At 43.5% G+C, this 16,844-nt stretch overlaps 1 protein-coding gene across 10 annotated transcripts in view; it reads left to right on the top strand.

The window, feature by feature from the left end:
• LOC138754719 (protein PRRC2A-like) overlaps positions 1 to 16,844 on the top strand; it is a 102,984-nt gene that overhangs the window by 64,892 nt on the left and 21,248 nt on the right. For 9 of the 10 annotated variants that reach the window (XM_069919464.1, XM_069919462.1, XM_069919463.1 and 6 more), the window contains 8 exons: positions 198 to 346; positions 1,442 to 1,598; positions 3,134 to 3,219; positions 4,865 to 5,101; positions 7,815 to 8,042; positions 10,015 to 10,101; positions 12,693 to 12,794; positions 16,503 to 16,674. In XM_069919464.1, the coding sequence (XP_069775565.1) occupies positions 198 to 346; positions 1,442 to 1,598; positions 3,134 to 3,219; positions 4,865 to 5,101; positions 7,815 to 8,042; positions 10,015 to 10,101; positions 12,693 to 12,794; positions 16,503 to 16,674 (1,218 nt within the window). The remainder of the gene's footprint in view (positions 1 to 197; positions 347 to 1,441; positions 1,599 to 3,133; positions 3,220 to 4,864; positions 5,102 to 7,814; positions 8,043 to 10,014; positions 10,102 to 12,692; positions 12,795 to 16,502; positions 16,675 to 16,844) is intronic. The other variant, XM_069919466.1, reaches the window with a different exon arrangement.

Here is a 16,844-nt window from a genome sequence, read left to right as displayed (position 1 = left end):
CTAATTTGTAAGATGAGTAGGATTGACAGTAACTGTGGGACACCAAACTTTGATCAAAAACATGATTAGTGAGCAAGAGATTTGAAGAGTTGTCCCTCTCCATAGATGCTGCCTAATCTGAGTGTCTCCAGCAGTTTGTTTCTTGTATCAGATTTTCGTCTACAGTTTTGTTTTTGCTTCTCCACCTGTTTTTGTAGGTGTGGTGATCGTTGATGATCACCCAGCAGTTTCTGCAGATGATGAGACCATATCTCCCTTGAACGATGGGTTCACCAGAGTCCTTTCAAAGCGGCAAAAGAGAATCCTTGATGAAGAACGCCGCAAAAAGGAAGAGCACCTGCTCCAGGTAATAACGGTGACTGGAGCTCTGGCAGAAACCTTGTCCATGCCTATCACAAGCACGGAGTTCTCCAGTTTCAAGTAACCTGTCCCTTCCTTACTCTCTCCTCATCCACCTGGGCCCTCTCTCCTCCTCGTCCACCTGGGTCTTCCTGCTTCTTTCCAAACCCACCATTCCCCATAACCCAGTTCCTTTCCCCTTCCCTTGCCACCACAGTTATCATCTGGCCACCATCCCTCCCTTGTGTGGTTCTACCCATCTTCATTCCCTTCCTCTCCTGGCTCCAACTGTTTCTTTGTGGCGCTTTCCCATGGCTACGCATGCAATGGCAGGTACAGTTAGCACAATGCTGTTACAGCACCAGTGATGTTGTTTGAATCTGGGGCTGTCTGTAAGGAGTTTGTGTTTCCTCTGGGATTTTTGGGTTAATTGGGCGGCATGGGAAATTTTGATCTTGCGACTATCTCTTTATACTGAATGCCATGGTTTTCCTACAAACAAGACACTCTGGCTAGGGCACTTCACCTTATCAATCTTAATTGTCCAGACTCCTCCCTGAGGTAGGAGATTAACATATCAAGTGCCTCTGATTTGAGACATTAGAATTAAAACTCTGAAGTGTCTTTGATCTTTTGAAGCTTGTTAATGTGTGGCAGCAGGATATCATCTATATAATGAGTGATTGGGGGAAGTTGATTGGGTGTTAATTGCGGGAGATTAACTGTAGCAGATACTGGTATGTACTTTGTCTCGTGTTGCATTTAAATGCAAATTGCTTTTGCCAGCCAGAATTTAGAAAATTTTTACACCACAATGTATGATTTTTCTGCGTGTTATGTGCACGTCATGTGTGAAAATACAGTAGTTATGATACATAGCCTAGATGCTGATTATGGAAATTGTGGATGTCAAGAGAAAAGCTGGAGCTTTGAAGAGAACGTTTTCTACTTTAGCCCTCTGTTAAATACCAGTAGGTTGGAAGGTCTACGATTACTTGACTGAAGGTCAAGCAGTAAACTGATGACTGCAGAGCATTTTGAGTGATACTTTGGGTGGTGAACAGTTCCCTCTTAACGTGCACTGTTGCTCTCTGCTCACCAGAAGGCCGTAAAGATCTGTGGGATGGATACTCTGCAAGCTTCCTTACCGGGCTTCCCCAAGAAACACTCTAAGAAAGTTGCGAAGTCTGAAGAGAGCAACAAGGGTCAAGCTAGTGCATCTGATCTGGGAACTCGGATTTGGAATACCACGCATTCAGGTACATAATTCTGCAGTTCACATGGAAAGGCAATGAGAGGTTGTGCATACAGTGGTGTGTATTTTTTAAATATCAGTAACTCAAATATTCCAATTGCTTTGAACTCTCCAAAGTACTTCGCCAGAATGTTACAAGTCAAGTGAGCACATTTTGCTGACTAAACGGGTCTTAAATTGAGCTCAAAAGGCTTTGCAGTGAGACGGTTCAGGTGCATCACCAGTAGCCTTCACATTTTAAAAAAAACAAGTCATGAGCCTGAATCATTCTCTTGGGTAAACATTTCTAGCACTGCAACATTTTTCTTTTGTATTTCTCGCTTCACAGGTGCTTCCTAACAGCCTGGGTACTTCCAGAGTATTCTGCTTTGTTTCACATTTCCTGCTTTTTTTTGTGTGTGTGCTTGTTAAGTATTTAGTGATTTAATTAAAATGTTATTCATCTTGATGCTAAGTGGAGAGTGGGCACAGAGCCAGGTTTAATCCTAATTTTGGTATTTCTCCATTCTTTGTTGCATCCACTTTCACCTTAAAAAAAAAAATGCACTTGGTTGTTGAGAACCATTTGTGCTAATGGACCAGCCTATCTTTGAACCTTCAAGAGGGTTTTGCCATACCCAGTAAAAATGAATGGGCCGCTCTGCATGAGTGATTTGCACCTTTGCTTCAAATTCTTTCTCTGAGGTGACATGTAATCTGTATACACGTTCTCTCTCTGTCTTAGTTGATGCATGGCTGTAATCAGCAATATTAAAAGTGATAAACCAATAGCTTTCATTGCTTTTTATGGTATCTTGCTTTGTTGCTATTTTGTCTTGACATGTCAAAAAAATTTTGGCAAGTTACTTTCAGCTCCTGTACTCCTGAGAAATGCAATTTTGAAAAGTTATTTTTGTCATAGTTAAGCCCTCCTATTTTTAATTGATGCTAGAAGATGGCAAGTTGTATGAATTTATTAACTTGCCACCTAAACCTATAGCTGACTCCTAACTTGCCAAAGCAGCCTAGGAGAAAAGATTGGCTGTGCAGAGGGTAACAAGCACATTAACTACTAATGGACTAATTGACCTGGCAAGAAACACTATGCATGCAACGAAATGAGCTTTAAAGATTTTGTAAAATTTATATTGGATTAGTTTGTGAATAAATGGAATTCTATTATGTATTTGATGTCTCTTTAGCTAAGTCTATATTCGTATAATAGCCGACCTTCTCCCCCCCCACCCTTTGTTTTTGGCCCTGCCATCCGAGCTCCCGACACCCTGAAAGCAGGCTCTGGCCGCCCGCCCAACTGCAGATCCACCACCCTATGTCCCCCACCGCGCCCCCCACCCCCCCCCCCCCAGCTGCCTGCCCATCTGAACTCCCGATTCCTTGAACGACACAGGCTTGGACAAATGTAGTTTGAATTGTGCAAAAGTCAACTGCCCCCTTTATTTTTGGCCCAAAAAATTTGATTACATGAGTATATACGGTATTTTTTTTTGTGTCTTTACCAACATGTTGCCTTTAAAGTCTTATTTCCACCCAATTTTGTAGTTGGCTCCCTGGCTCCTCCAGCAACCTCTGGTTTGGACACTTGGATCAAACCTCTGAATGTCTTTGCAGAGGCAGTCAGTGCTGAGGTAAGAAACATTCCCAGACCTATTCCTGTATGGGGGCAAACAAACGATCGTGCTATATTCTGATGTGCATCTGCATTCATGCACCCAATCCCTCTAACCTACATCATTAGTACAGTTGGCATGGACTGCCAAATATTTGTGATGGGCATCCCTTTCTGGTTAAGTTTGGGTAGTGGAGGTATGAGCTGTTAGACATTTTCCCTATGCATAGGCATACCTAGGAGTTGGGTACGTTTAGGTAGATGTTAAAGGTATTGTGGATGTCCCACCAAATAGGTACTGTATATGTCACTATACAAGACGATCCTCCACAAAATTTTCATGTTAAAATCGGGTCATCTATACAAAGAGTCTAAAATTCTGACCTTGCCAATGGTTGCAACATTGCCACCATCTTCCTGCTAACGCAATTTCGCACATGTCCTGTTAGTTATTTGCGAAGACTCAGCGCTTCTTGTAGGATCCATCCGCCCAGTCTGACTGCTGTCGGCACTGTACCGGCTTTAAGTGGCCCGCTAAAGGAGCGGACAGTGGTTTATTTTAAAAATTATCCAATAAAATGTAACCTTTAATGAGAATTTCTTATTAAAATATTGTGACTTGCTTTTAACAGTGTCCATTGGTCAGTGGTAAGTGCCAGATTTGGGAGGTCGACTTATTCAAAGGATATCGCTCAAAACCAACTTTTTATGTGGAAATTCGAGGGTGATCCTATGCACGAATCGTCCTAAACAATGGTGTGCACACTTTTGGTGCTTCAGGCTGCTGACATACAAAGCAAGTGTTTCATTGCCTCACCAGGCAGCTCACAAATAACATGTAAACCAGAAGGAATCTCATCATCTCCATCCCTTTCATTTTCTTTTCTTTCCAACCATTGGTGAACCAATTAAACTTGGCTGAAAATGCAGGTAGATCCATCTGCTGGAACCTGGAGTGAAAACCTAACTACTGGAGATTGAGAGTATCTGTTTGAAGTGGGGGGGTTGGGGGGGGGGGTGAAGGAGGGTGGGTGTGAAGATTAAGGAATGGTCAATGTTTTGTGTCAAGACCACGATTTATGATTCCGAGTCTTGACCCAAAATGCCATGATTCCTTGACCTCGCCAGATGATGCTTGACCCACTGAGTTCCTCCAGTAGTTTGCATTGTGCTCCACACTCCAGCCCTTCTAGCCTCACCAAACCCATCATCTGATCTTCAAGGAGGATACAAGCCAGGGTTCCTGTTCAGTGGCCCTTCCTGAAGATGCTTTATTGGATGAATTCACCTGAGTGGTTTGTTTTCTGCATCTACTGTTCCTGCTTCTCGAAAGATTGGCTAGCCTGCTGGCACTCACTGGTCTAGGTTCAAGTGTCGAGAATGGTGACTTGAGCAAGGTATTGGAGAGCAGCCAACAGCTACAAGGAGCCAATGTCTTAAAGTAGGGGAGAAGAGTACTGACGTAGGTTTTGATTTGCTTTGGGAAATGTTGCTCCAGACCTTCACAGGCTTGCAGGTGGACTTGAAACTTGTGACCACTGAAGCCATTGGCCATTGTTTTCCGTTGCCAAGGAAAAGATGACGAGTTAATGCCATGCGCTGCAAAAGGACAGTGTAGTGTGCGTATTTTGATTAAACTGCTGCGTGTGTATCTCTGTTTCAAGGCCAGCCAGACTGACAGTGGGGTGGATTTGAGCAGCGACTGTCAGGTCTCATCAACCAGTTCCTCGCAGCGTAGTTCTCCAGACGGCAGCCTGAAAACAGACACCGGGGAGCGCGTTGGGCTTGTTAACCGGATCAGCACCAAAGTGGTCGATATGCAGTCATCAGGAAACCAGCTCTCAGAACCCAAAGAGCAGAGACAAAGGTCTGCTAGGACAGGAACGCTGAAAGAAAACAAGGTATCGCACTTGCACTGATGACTTAGTTTTATTAACCGCCTGGTCTTCCCTACAGCATTTTCCCCCTGAGGTCCTTCTTTCTCTGATCCCACCTCTTGTTCCCTGTCTTCAGGAGCCATTCTTGCTGCATGAACCCTAAACAGTGAGCTTCAGCAGGCGATTTGCCAAGGAAAGGGAATCGCGTCGCATTTGTTTTTGTTCTCTGCGGAATTGGGAAAGTGATTTGGTGCAAGCATTCCAACTGATCGATTGAGAAGCCCAAGCCCAAAATTGCATTTAAGTGAAGGACCTTCTGGTTTGCATTGTGTGGGACAGTGTGAATGGGAACTGGGGCTGGGGATGAGCCAGGAAGCTGAAGTCTGTGAGGAACCTCTGACAAGTGGGGCATTGGGACATAATTTGAATAGCATGGGCCCAATTAATTTAACTGAATCCAGCACCATACAAGGTTAGTAGATCACCAGTCTGAGGAAGTTGTACATCCCTGGTCAACGTGACCCTCATTTAAACTTGTATGTGTGTGTGAATGTGCTACCAGATACATTAGCTGTCATTCATCCAGCCTTTCTTGGGTTTCAACTCTTTTTGCCTCCTTCCCTGTGCTCGTGACATCATCCAACTCTATTCCTCCCTCATTCTTCTGCCTCTGATCTATCCGGGAGATCTGTTTCCAGCTGTAGAATTTTCATGTTCTCCAACTCGTTCCCTAAAATTCCATTTTCTCCACATTTCCCCATTCAAGCTCTACCTTGGATCACACCGAATTGTGAGATGACTCTGATTTGACTTGCACTTTACCTCTTGAATGATCTTTCCACTCTATACAAATGCAATTTTGTATTTAAATAGGAACTGGTATTGACATGAATTAGTACGTGGTAAATTGGATAATAGAGGGCGTATTTGATTGAGGACACGAGTTGATCAACGGGGCAGCATGGTGGCTATCTCAGTGCTATTACAACGCCAGTGATAGGACTGGGGTTTGAATCCCACGCTGACTTGTACATTCTCCCCGTCTCTGCGTGGGTTTTCCCCAGGGTTCCATTTTCCTCCCACTGTTTGAAATCAAACTGGGTGTAATTATGCGTCACAGGCTCGTGGGCTGAGGCCCTGTTGCTATGCTGCATATCTAAATCTGCATGGTTGATGGTCAAGGAGAATGGGTGATGGGGTAGAAAGAAAAAGTGAAGGTAAACCGTAACACCAGTTACAACAAAGTACTGTTCTTTAGGGGCGACCAGTGATGTATTTTATAGCTTTCCTATATTTATTCTTTAATCATTGCAGCTTAATTGTGAGTTTGTTCAATCTCTTTGGAAGCATTTAACCTGCTTGCAGGATGAGGTGGAATACAAAACTCCAATCACACTTGAAACTGTCGTCTTGAATTGGGAAAGATTTTTCTTTGCTCCATACAGGAGCAATTTTAAAGAAAAGATTTTGTTTCCCCTGTTCTCCATTTGAGTAATTTTTAAAAATATCTTGTGAAGTTGTGATCATTTTATGCACTTGGAAGTGTGAGTGTCCGTCATGCCCATGCTGTCCAAATGTACCAATTAGCCTACAAACCCCGTACGTACACTTTTAAAGGGTGGGAGGACACCAGAGCAACAGGAGGAAACCCCCACACTTGCGCAGAGAATTTTTAAACTCCTTACAGACTGCGCAAATTTGAAACCGGGTCACTGGTGGGGCAATAGCTTTGCGCTAACCGTCCAGCCCTTGATCATGGAATACAAGGTTGTGGCGAATGAATTTTAAAAACGATTCCTTTTTGCAGGCATCACAACTTTAAAGTGGTATGCGAAATGACCCGGGTGGTAGGGTGAGAATATGATGATTTAAGGTTGCCCTATTGTACAGATTGAGGAAATTGAATAGATGTTGGAGACACAGTTGCCTCTTTTTACCTTGCGTAACTTAATTTTTTTGGTATAGTTGGTAGGAGCTACCAACTAAACTTGACTGCTTCACCATAAACTTTGAGTAGAATCCTGGGTGGGGGTCATAGCCAAAAAGGTCGAGAATGGCTAGTCTAATCCCTACAAACTGTATAATTTCCATATGTTTATGCCTTTTGTAATTGTGGACCATTGTGGTTTGTCATCTATATCAATGATCTGGATAATAATACAGTAAATAGCATCAACCAGTTTGCTGAGGACGCAAAGATTGGAGGCGCTGTGGACAGCGAGGAAGGCTTTCAAAGCTTGCAGAGGGATCTGGACCAATTGGAAAAATGCACTGAAAAATGGCAGATGGAATTTAATGCAGACAAATGTGAGATGCTGCATTTTGAAAGGACATAGGGTAAATGGTAAGGCACTGAGGAGTGCAATAGAACACAGGATCTAGGAATACAGATACATAATTCCCTGAAAGTGGCATTACATATAGATAGGTTTGTAAAGGGATATTGGCTTTTATAAATCAAAGTATTAACTATAGGAGTTGGGATGTTATGGTAAAGTTGTACAAGACTTTGGTGAGGCTAGACTTGGAATATAGTGTGCAATTTTGGTCACCTAACTTCAGGAAAGATATCAATTATATTTTTTTAAAAATTTAGGAGGGTACCTGGTTTGTAAAATGTGGTCATTAATGGAACTTGCTTGAAGGATATTATTTTCAATACAGCAATGCTTAAGCTAATATTATTTGTCACTTTTCTAAGCCATCCACTGAAAGTCTGCATTTTGTCACATTTCAGGACTCTGCCAGCGAATTGGGTAAAGAGCACAAACCCGGTCCAATAGGAAATGAGCGTTCACTGAAAAATAAGAAAGCAAGGGAAGGACAGTATAAAGCAAGTCCCGATAGGGGCGCAAAGGCGGTTGGCTTTTCTATAAACAGCAGGCCAAAATCTAAGCCTGACCCCGACTTGCTCCTGGAGACTGAAGTTGCCGTGCCGCCTATCCAGTTTGGAGTGAGTGCAAAGGTGAGTCGCCTTGACGTTTAAGAATTTGCGGCCTAATTTGGCTTCACGTGGTTCAAGTTCCAGTCACTGGAAGAACAAATTGTTGCTTTTTGCTTAGGTAATTTCATCTACCAAAGAATTTTGGGGGCAAAGTAAAGGGGCAAATCCAAGCAGGGAATAGGAGAGACAATAGAAAAAGTGGTTGAGTTAAACCAGTGGTTCTCAACCTTTTTTCCACTCGTATACCATCTTGAGTAGTCCGTTACTAACCACAGAGCACCTATGGCATCCTCTGCTTGCCAATCAAATAATAATCTGATCTTCCATTTTTCCTTCCAAAGTGGATAACCACACACTTCTCAATGTTGTACTCCATCCACAAAACCTTTGCCTACTAACTTAACCTTTCACTGCAGACTTGCCATATCCTCTGCACAATTTATTTTTTTCCACCCAATTTAGAGTCATCAACAAACTTGGATACATTACACTGTCTCCGCTTCCAGATCATTAATCCATGCAGACACTTTTAAGTTCCTTAAGCTTTATCTTTTCACATTTTAACAGTGTGGTGAGTAAAGGAGTACCTGTGGATGAGAACCACTGCTATTGACAATAAACAATGCTTTTTTTCACCAAGAGTAATTTTTTTTAAAGTCCCTTAGCCAAGAGGTCAATAACGAGGAATGTAGGTGAAAATTCATATGTGTAAGTGTTAGAAGGGGAATGGAGGGGGGAAAAAAATTCACAACAAATGGCCAGGATCTGCATCTTGCTGTTTGAAAAGCTGGCTGAACCCAACATTTCAGCACATTTGAGTCCTTAAATGAACACTTCCTATCAGAGCTACAAACCCAGCAACTAGCAAATGGGATCCTCTCCAAGTGATTTTATTTTTGGGCTGCTGTGGAAACCAGGCTGAGTGACCCCCTCCCCACGATGCTGTAAATCTCTGAAAGAATATGTAATTGACTTGGGAGAATACGAGAGTTTAAAAGTAGCTCCAGGCAAGTCATTGAGCCCTTAATTTCTGTCAAACTTTCAATGCCTGTACATTTTACTTCCGCTCTGTTTGCTGAAAGACCAGTTAACTTTATTTGGGTTAAAGAATGGCAGAAGCAGGTGCAGGCTTGAAATTGCCACATTTCTACATGCATCCCAGCTGTCTTTTGTCCACGACTTTGTCTCTTTAGCCATCTTTGTCTATTCAAAGTCCTGCACTCAGATTTGAAGGCAGAAAGAGAAACACTGAATTCTGGAAATTCTCTAGCACTGGCAACATCTTTGAAGACCAAAGCTACTCATGTTTTGGATGGGTGATCTCTGATCAAAAGATATAGGAGCAGAAGTTGGCCCATTGACCAATTGAGGCTGCCCTGCTCCCCGGCTTTCTCGCTGTATCCCTTGATGCCCTGGCTAATCAAATACCTGTCCATCTCTGCCTTAACTACTCCAACGACCTCTCTCCACACCTTCCTTTGGTAACAAGTTCCTCAGACTCGTGACCTGTTGGCTAAATAAATGTTTTCCACATGTGTTTTAAATTGACGCCCTTTTATGCTGAAGTTGTCCCCTCTTGTCCTAGACTCCCCTACTATGGGAAACATCCCTGCCACATCTATTCTGTCCAGGTCTCATTATAACTAATGGAAGTTTCTGATGAAAGGTCATTGACATGAAATGTTTGTCCACCTTGTCTCATTCCCTGACATTCTTGGCATTTGGACAAAAATTTGGCAGATTGGTCATCTGGGAAATGAGCATCTCGTGTAATGTTGAAATGGAGTCATGGTTCACTTGTACAGAAGCTTCAGGTCCTGCAGTACTTCTCCAGATGTAACCAGCTGCTTATTCTCATTGCTGAGAAAACAACCGTTCCCTAACATTGTCCATGTTGCTATCCCATGGAGAGAAATTGCTTAATCTTAAAAAGGCGGTAGTTATTTTTAACACGTTGAGTGCGCGAGTTCATCTTGGTGTCCCTTTCTTTCAGGATTCTGATTTTAGTCTGGCTGTGAGTACTTTGCCCAGATCCTCCAGTTCATCGCCCAGCACCCTGCAGAATGCTGTCAACAATGATGTACGTGCAATATTTGGGGATCCTTTGGTATTGTTTACTTTTAACATTTGTGTTTATTTAATATGGTATGGTAAAATCCCCGTTATCCAGAATTCAAGCAACCAGCAGCCTCCAGCAACAAGCAAAAAAAAATTGCAGAAAATAAGTAGGTAAAAAAAATACAAACGTTTAAAATTGGCTGTTTCTCACGATCAGTTTGCCTATCTGCGCAACACAATCTCAAGCAACCAGAAAATTCACATAACTGGCATCTGCTAATCCCCATATGTGTCAGATACCAAGGGTGTTGCTGAACGTTGCTTTCAAAAAGTAACTAGAGGAAAAAGATTTTTTTTTTTTAAAGTTAAGTGGCACCTTCAGAGGACTGTGGGTCTCAAAGGTTCCTTTTATTGACATGTAGTAATACATTTAAAAATATACATGATCTACTTCAACAAATCTAGAACAGGCTGCCAGAGGAAGTGGTAGAAATAAGGACGATTGTAAGGGCATTTAGACAGGCATGTGGAGAGGAAGAGTTTAGAGGGGTATGGATTAACGATTTGGTAAGCTGGGTTTTTTGGAGAAAATGTCATCTTTCTTGCTCTTTCTTTAATTTAGAATGGTCCTGAGATTAATAATGCGCATAACAATTTTATCACTGTAAAGTAGATGCTAGCACAATGCTGTTATTCAGAGGGCCCAGTTGTAAGCAGACTAAAGATTTTCACTCAAACTCCTCCCTGGCCCAAACCGTTTGAATTTCTAATTCCCTGACTGCCAGGCTGCTGAGAAAGATTGCCCAGACAATCAGATATTTGGTCTCTGGTCTTGTGTTGTGGTGATCTCAATTGACCTGGAGAAGGAAGAAAGCTGCCAAGGGCCTCATCCGGCAAGAGCAGTGCAAGAAGTTTCCACAGCAAGGGGCACTAAAAGAAGCTCAAGCCTGTGAAAACGGAAGGAAAACCCTTGTAATTGTCTGCCCTTTACCTCATTTTATTGTAACTTGATCAACATTGAGGACACAGATAATTTTGGCTGCTTGTATTCCATCATTTCCACCTGCAAAGTATTTTGAATTGGAATTCGACAAAATGTTTTAATCAGATGGCTCGGTCACTCCCAGTCACCAGCAAATTCTTTGGGGGTTTTAAAAATGGAAGAGCACAGAGACCCAACTTTTCACATCCTCAGCACTTTGCAGAAAGAACTGTATTTGATCACTGTCTTTACTCCTTTCCAGTTCAGAGCTTTAATAAGAGGCCAAATGCAATAACCTTGCAACCAGATCTTTTTATCTTTGGTTTCCTAGGTCTGCTGTGTTTACTAACTGGAACATGGTAGCCGTTTTTAAACACAACCGCGCGTCTTTTCTCCCAATTTTCCGAGGGACTGGTTTGTGCCACTGCTGACTGTGGCTGAGCGGAAGGGAAAGATCCAATATTAACAGTGTTGTGCTGCCGAGGGCAACCGTGAAATTACAGCAAACTCGGGAAGTCGTGATGCTTAGCGAGTGCTGAGATTTCATTAATCGTCTCCAGGCTGTGAGAGAAAAAAAAATCATCTTGGGTTACATCAACTTGTGAAGCCTAAAATGTGCAGCATTCTGAAAATGCTGCAACAATATCACAAGGTGCTTTTACACATTGGTGCTCAATTCCAATTTAGTGGGGCTATAGGCATTAAACTGTAATTGCACTGCTAAATCTAGTTTGTTTAACCAGTTACAGGTTAACAGACCCACAAAACAATTGCTCCAGATGAGGTGTTAAACTTAATGTTGACCAAATGCAGATATTGCACGTTTGCCAGCTCTCTAGAAACCTAGTAAAACAATTTCCATGGAAGAATTATTTTACCAGTTCCTTTTGTGTGCTAATTCTGCTCTAGGTATTCTCAGCAATATTAAGCAAACCAAAGCTTTCAAGGTGTCAAACTTTTGGCAGCTGGGTTGAACACTGCTGGGTTTTAGCCCTTTGCCTTGTTAAAATTAGGGCTGCAGGTGTCTGGACAATCCGGGTACCAACCTGGATTATTTCATTTGTGAGCAAGTGGAGTAACAATCTGGTAGTGATGAGGATCGGCATCAAGGCTGGTGATTCTGAATTCTCAGGGGTTTGGGCAGTTGATTGGCAGTTCCAATGTAAAGTGTATTTGTAGGCTTGGATCCATGCCTTATTTGAGTGTTAGCCATCCCTTTACCTGGCAACAGTGTAATGGGGGTAACGTGAAGGAAATCAGTTTTATTAAACTAACTAAGAACCTAAATTAAAACCATGTTCCTGCATTTTTAAAAATTGCGTCAATGTGCATTGTCCAGAAAAACAGCAATTCCTGTGTGTTAAAAACGCCATGCTGTGAATGGGCATTTGGTTTGGGCATTTTTATGCAAACCAGTGGAAGTTTTGTGTTTCCTAATGAAGGAAATGCAATGTTCATGTATGAAGTGAGATGCTGCTCTCCTATTTGGTAATTTTCTCTTTCTACCTTGTTTTTCTTGCCCCAAACTCCCTCTTAAACTACTTAATACTCCCGCAGGGTATTCTGTACCACCAACGTGTCATTCGAAGTGCTGAGTGAGGATGTTATTTACTCTCCATTGTCCTTTCCAGGTGCCTTTAGCTCCCCCAATGCCTGTCACTACCCTTGATGCCCCACCACAGGACAGTGAGATGGCTTCTGCATCCCTTCCTGGCAATGAATTGACCCTTAAGGTAAGCCTTAGAACTTGCAGTTTTTAAAAAGGAAATCTGTTCTCTTGGCAACATCACCAGGCTGCAGCTCTGCCAAACAGGGTTGGATTAGTAGCAGTGTTTGAAAGAAGTGCAAGTCTCCACATTCAGGGGCAAATCTCCACCTTACTGCAGCAGCGATCTGTACATCTTTTGGGGCTAGATTTTTCTTGTGGTTGTTTAAAGAACAAAGGTACCGGCACTTGTTTGACCTGCAATTTGGGGATCCTTTGTAGCAGTCAAAACTTTAGAGTATCCTCATTTCCAACTTCTCCCCAACGTGACACTGACCAGCACACGTGAGTATATGTGATGTGGGGTTTGTCTACCTTGGCGTCGTGTATATACAATACCATGTTTATATAAAATAAAATGCTGGAGCTGCTGTAACGGCCATGCTGCTGCTGGTTTGGAACTACGGGGAGCAGAGGCACAGAGCTTCCCCACCGCCCCAGGATCCAACCACCCAGTCAGACTGCTGTCGGTTCTGGACAAGCTTTAAATGGCCTTGTAAAATCCCATAACGGGGGTCTGAGCTACGGTGGCCAGACGTCCAGTTTTAGGCCAGAGATTCTGGCTTTTGAGCCCTCTGTCCTGCGCCACATTGTGCCAGACCTTAATTTGCCCTCCATTTGGGGGTGTAGGCCCCACACCACAAACGGAGGACGTATCAACTGGTAGAAAGGGTACCTCCCTGTTAAATGCGGTGTGCGCAGACATGTTTCTTATCGTGCGCATGCGTAAGTGCCAATGAGGGGGAAGTGTGCTGGCAGCATCCCCCCCCAGCTCCGAGAGTTTGTCATTGACCCTGCATGTCCTTCATTTTGGTAAGTTTGAAATGGCTACCCTAGTCTAAGCCCAAGATGGCAGCGCCTGTGTTCGGCAGCAGCCTCAAGGGATTGCAGACTCTGGGGAAGTAGGCAACCGGCACAGGACACCAGAAAACAAAGACCTCTCTCCTCCTCCTCCACCCCCCCACCCCCAACCTCCCCGGTTTGAGAAAAAGCAGAGATGACCCCACAGCGGCAGACCAGCAAGAGGCTCTGAGGCTGAAGAACACACAGGCAGTGGTGACTCGAGGCGAGAAACCCTCGCAGGCTGCGGTCAAGGGCCTCACACCAAGCTTTGTGCTGCTGGAGACTAGCTGAAGTGGTATAGCTACTGGAACCAAGATGTGAGAGGATGTTAAGAAGTTTCCTGATGGTGTCAGAGGTTTGGATCTGGAGCTTGGGTTACTGAGGGTTTGATTGTGGAGGCTGCGAGAACACTGGTGGCAAATTCACAGGCGCTCAGTGACTCTGGGATTCTCTTGCTTCTTTCTCTGACTAAGGAGTGCTGGGCGATTTCTGCTGATGGTGAATCTTAGTCTGCCTTGCAGAAGACTAAAGGAAGTTTCATGATCTGCATTTTCTGTTTAATTACATGACAATAAGAGAATCTTGATTTTCCAGAACTCTATTCTGGCAGGATGCCTGTAACTGTTGCAGCTGTAAACCAATGCCTGAAGGGTCCTGCTTTAGTTTTTGAAAGTTAACAGGAAAAATCTGTCGTGAAAACATTACTCTGTCATGAAATATTTGCATCCTGCTTTCTCGAAATGCAACGGTTCTGCCTTGCGTCAGTGTCTAATGGCCAAATCTGCACTCATGGATGGTAAGGTAATAAGTTTCTTGCTTAATTTGCAGAATGCAGGTTTCAGCAGCCCTGTTGACATTGCACATTAAGGTTATGGTGTGCCTTCTCTTCAAACTGCTTCAGTCCACGTGAAGATGTTTCTTCTGTTTTGGTTCAGACACTCTCCCACAGGGAGCAGTGACATATGTCTGAATCGGAACAGTACGCAACTTGTAGGGAATCCTGCATGAATTGCAATCCAGTGCAGTAACTTGTTCTTGGTGTTGGATACCTGCAGAAGAAGGTGCTGTCAAGATTTGCAAAATGGAGGGGTATAGATGGGGAAGATGCAACATTCCCCAGAGGGAGAGAGATTTCTAACATGAAAGGATGTAAGGGGTTTAAAGGAGGATCTAAGGATTTTTGCCCCCCACCACCCCTGGCCTGCCAGAGTTTGGTTGGAATGTGGAACACAGTCTGAGTAGGTGGAAAAGGCAGGCACTCTCAACACTCAAGTTGTATCAAGGTGAATACCTAAATTGTTGTGGCCTGGAAGACCTGGCTGAGCACAAGTAGTCCCAGGTTATGAAGGTCTGACTTACGGACACCTCTAAGTACAAACAATCTCCTGTAACGTTATTAAATTCAAGTCTAATGTACATACATGAGCTGGTTCTGGCAGATGGAACTAGTGTTGTTGTTTTAATGCTGTTCATTGAAATACTGTACTTTAGGTGGTGTGGCCTCTGGACACATCACTCAGCTCGCGAGCAGTGTGGTGTAAAATTTGTGGACCTCTCTCCTAGCTGCTGCAGAGAGTATGCCAGAAACATTGTGTCGGCCTAAAATTTGGAAATAGTTTTTGAAATTTGGACCTGCAGCGATATCGGGGCCCTTCCAGCCAATGAGCCTGTGCCACCCAAATACCTGAATGAACCTGACCAAGTTTGAAGAGTGGTGGGGGGGTGGGCAGACCAAGAGGAAATCTACGCAGACATGGGGAGAACATCGAAGCTCATTACAGAGAGTGCTAGATTCGAACTTGGGTCACTGGCGCTGCAACAGCATTGCGCGAACCACTTTATCTCCATTTATTACGAATCAAAGTGAAAGTGCAAAATCTTTCACCCAGGCTTTCAGTAATATATTTCCAGCTAATATGATGCCAGATTTTCTAGTTAACTGCACTGAGGACACTTGGTGTCACTGTGTGGCCGTCACGTGTGATTCTGCCAGTTGCCTTGATACTCCAACCATTGAAGTCCAGTGTTAACTTGCCAAACATTTATCAAAGATCTTGTGAATGGTGGATGTGGGTAAATGAGGGGAAATTCTAAAAAGTTCCAATTCTCCCTGTGCACATCCTTGTAAGTCCCAGATGCAAACAGAGTTGACCGAGACTATTTGAAACAGTTTAAAATTGTACAATGATGATCTTTCAGACTGTTGCACTTTTGTTCTTGGCTTGTTTTTTTTTAATTGGTCTTTTCATTCTAGTAAAACAGACCAGTTTTTTTTTTAAAGTCTAGTTTCCCATTTTGGTTCAGAGATGAAGACAAACAGGGGGAGTGCCCAACTTGGAAATGTGTGGCAGACCATTGTAGCTGGGGTTTTAATCTCTCACTTAGTCAAAGTGCCTCCATCAGAAGTTGAGGATTTTGGGATGGGGAAAATGGAAATAGGCAGCATATGCTGGGTCTGCTTGCAACCTGCACACAAGGAGATCCATCCTCTGACATTTCTCCCATTTTGTGTTAACGCAGCCCTGCCCTTATCAGATATTCCGGCCCCCAGACAACAGCAGCTGAAAGAGAAAAATCTCTCATTAGCTTTTTGTTGTTTGCCACCTGAGACTTCCCTTTCCGCTTGAATCTCCCATTTTTTTCCTATTTGACACCACAATCTCCTCACACTGACCAAGTTTGAAGGCAGAACTGACAGTTGCAATAATTATATTTCAAAGGATGACCAGAAATTTGTCATGTTTCCCCCCACCCCCCTTGGGGAAAACCCAAGTGGTATCGGTGAGCCTGTTATTACTGTTGATCCCAGAGCCTATTTTTCTCTTTCCTTCAGATGGAATCTGCTCGCAAAGCCTGGGAGAAGTCACCAAGCATCACCGAGAAGGAGGTTGCTGCAAGTGTGACCCATGCAGATGTGCCTGAGCTAGCTAGCGGCTACCATTCTTTCGTCACCTCCATTCCAGGAATACCTGTGGCCTCCGTGGCACCATCAGCCACCCTCTCAGGTTGAGTATTTCAGTGTATCAATGCAGTGCATCAGTTTCCCTTTCCCTCGCTCTGCCCTGCCACCTCAAGTGTCATCTCTGCTTCCTGCCCACTTTGCCTCCTGTTTCATGTTCATCATTTCCCATCCTTGTTCTCCCACTTTGGTGTTCTTCAAGTAGTTTTGTTTTAC

This window comes from Narcine bancroftii, chromosome 2 (genome assembly GCF_036971445.1).
Source record: "Narcine bancroftii isolate sNarBan1 chromosome 2, sNarBan1.hap1, whole genome shotgun sequence".
NCBI classification, from domain to species: domain Eukaryota; kingdom Metazoa; phylum Chordata; class Chondrichthyes; order Torpediniformes; family Narcinidae; genus Narcine; species Narcine bancroftii.
The sequence above is the reverse complement of the archived record's forward strand: the minus strand, read 5'-3'. Positions and strand labels throughout refer to the sequence as shown.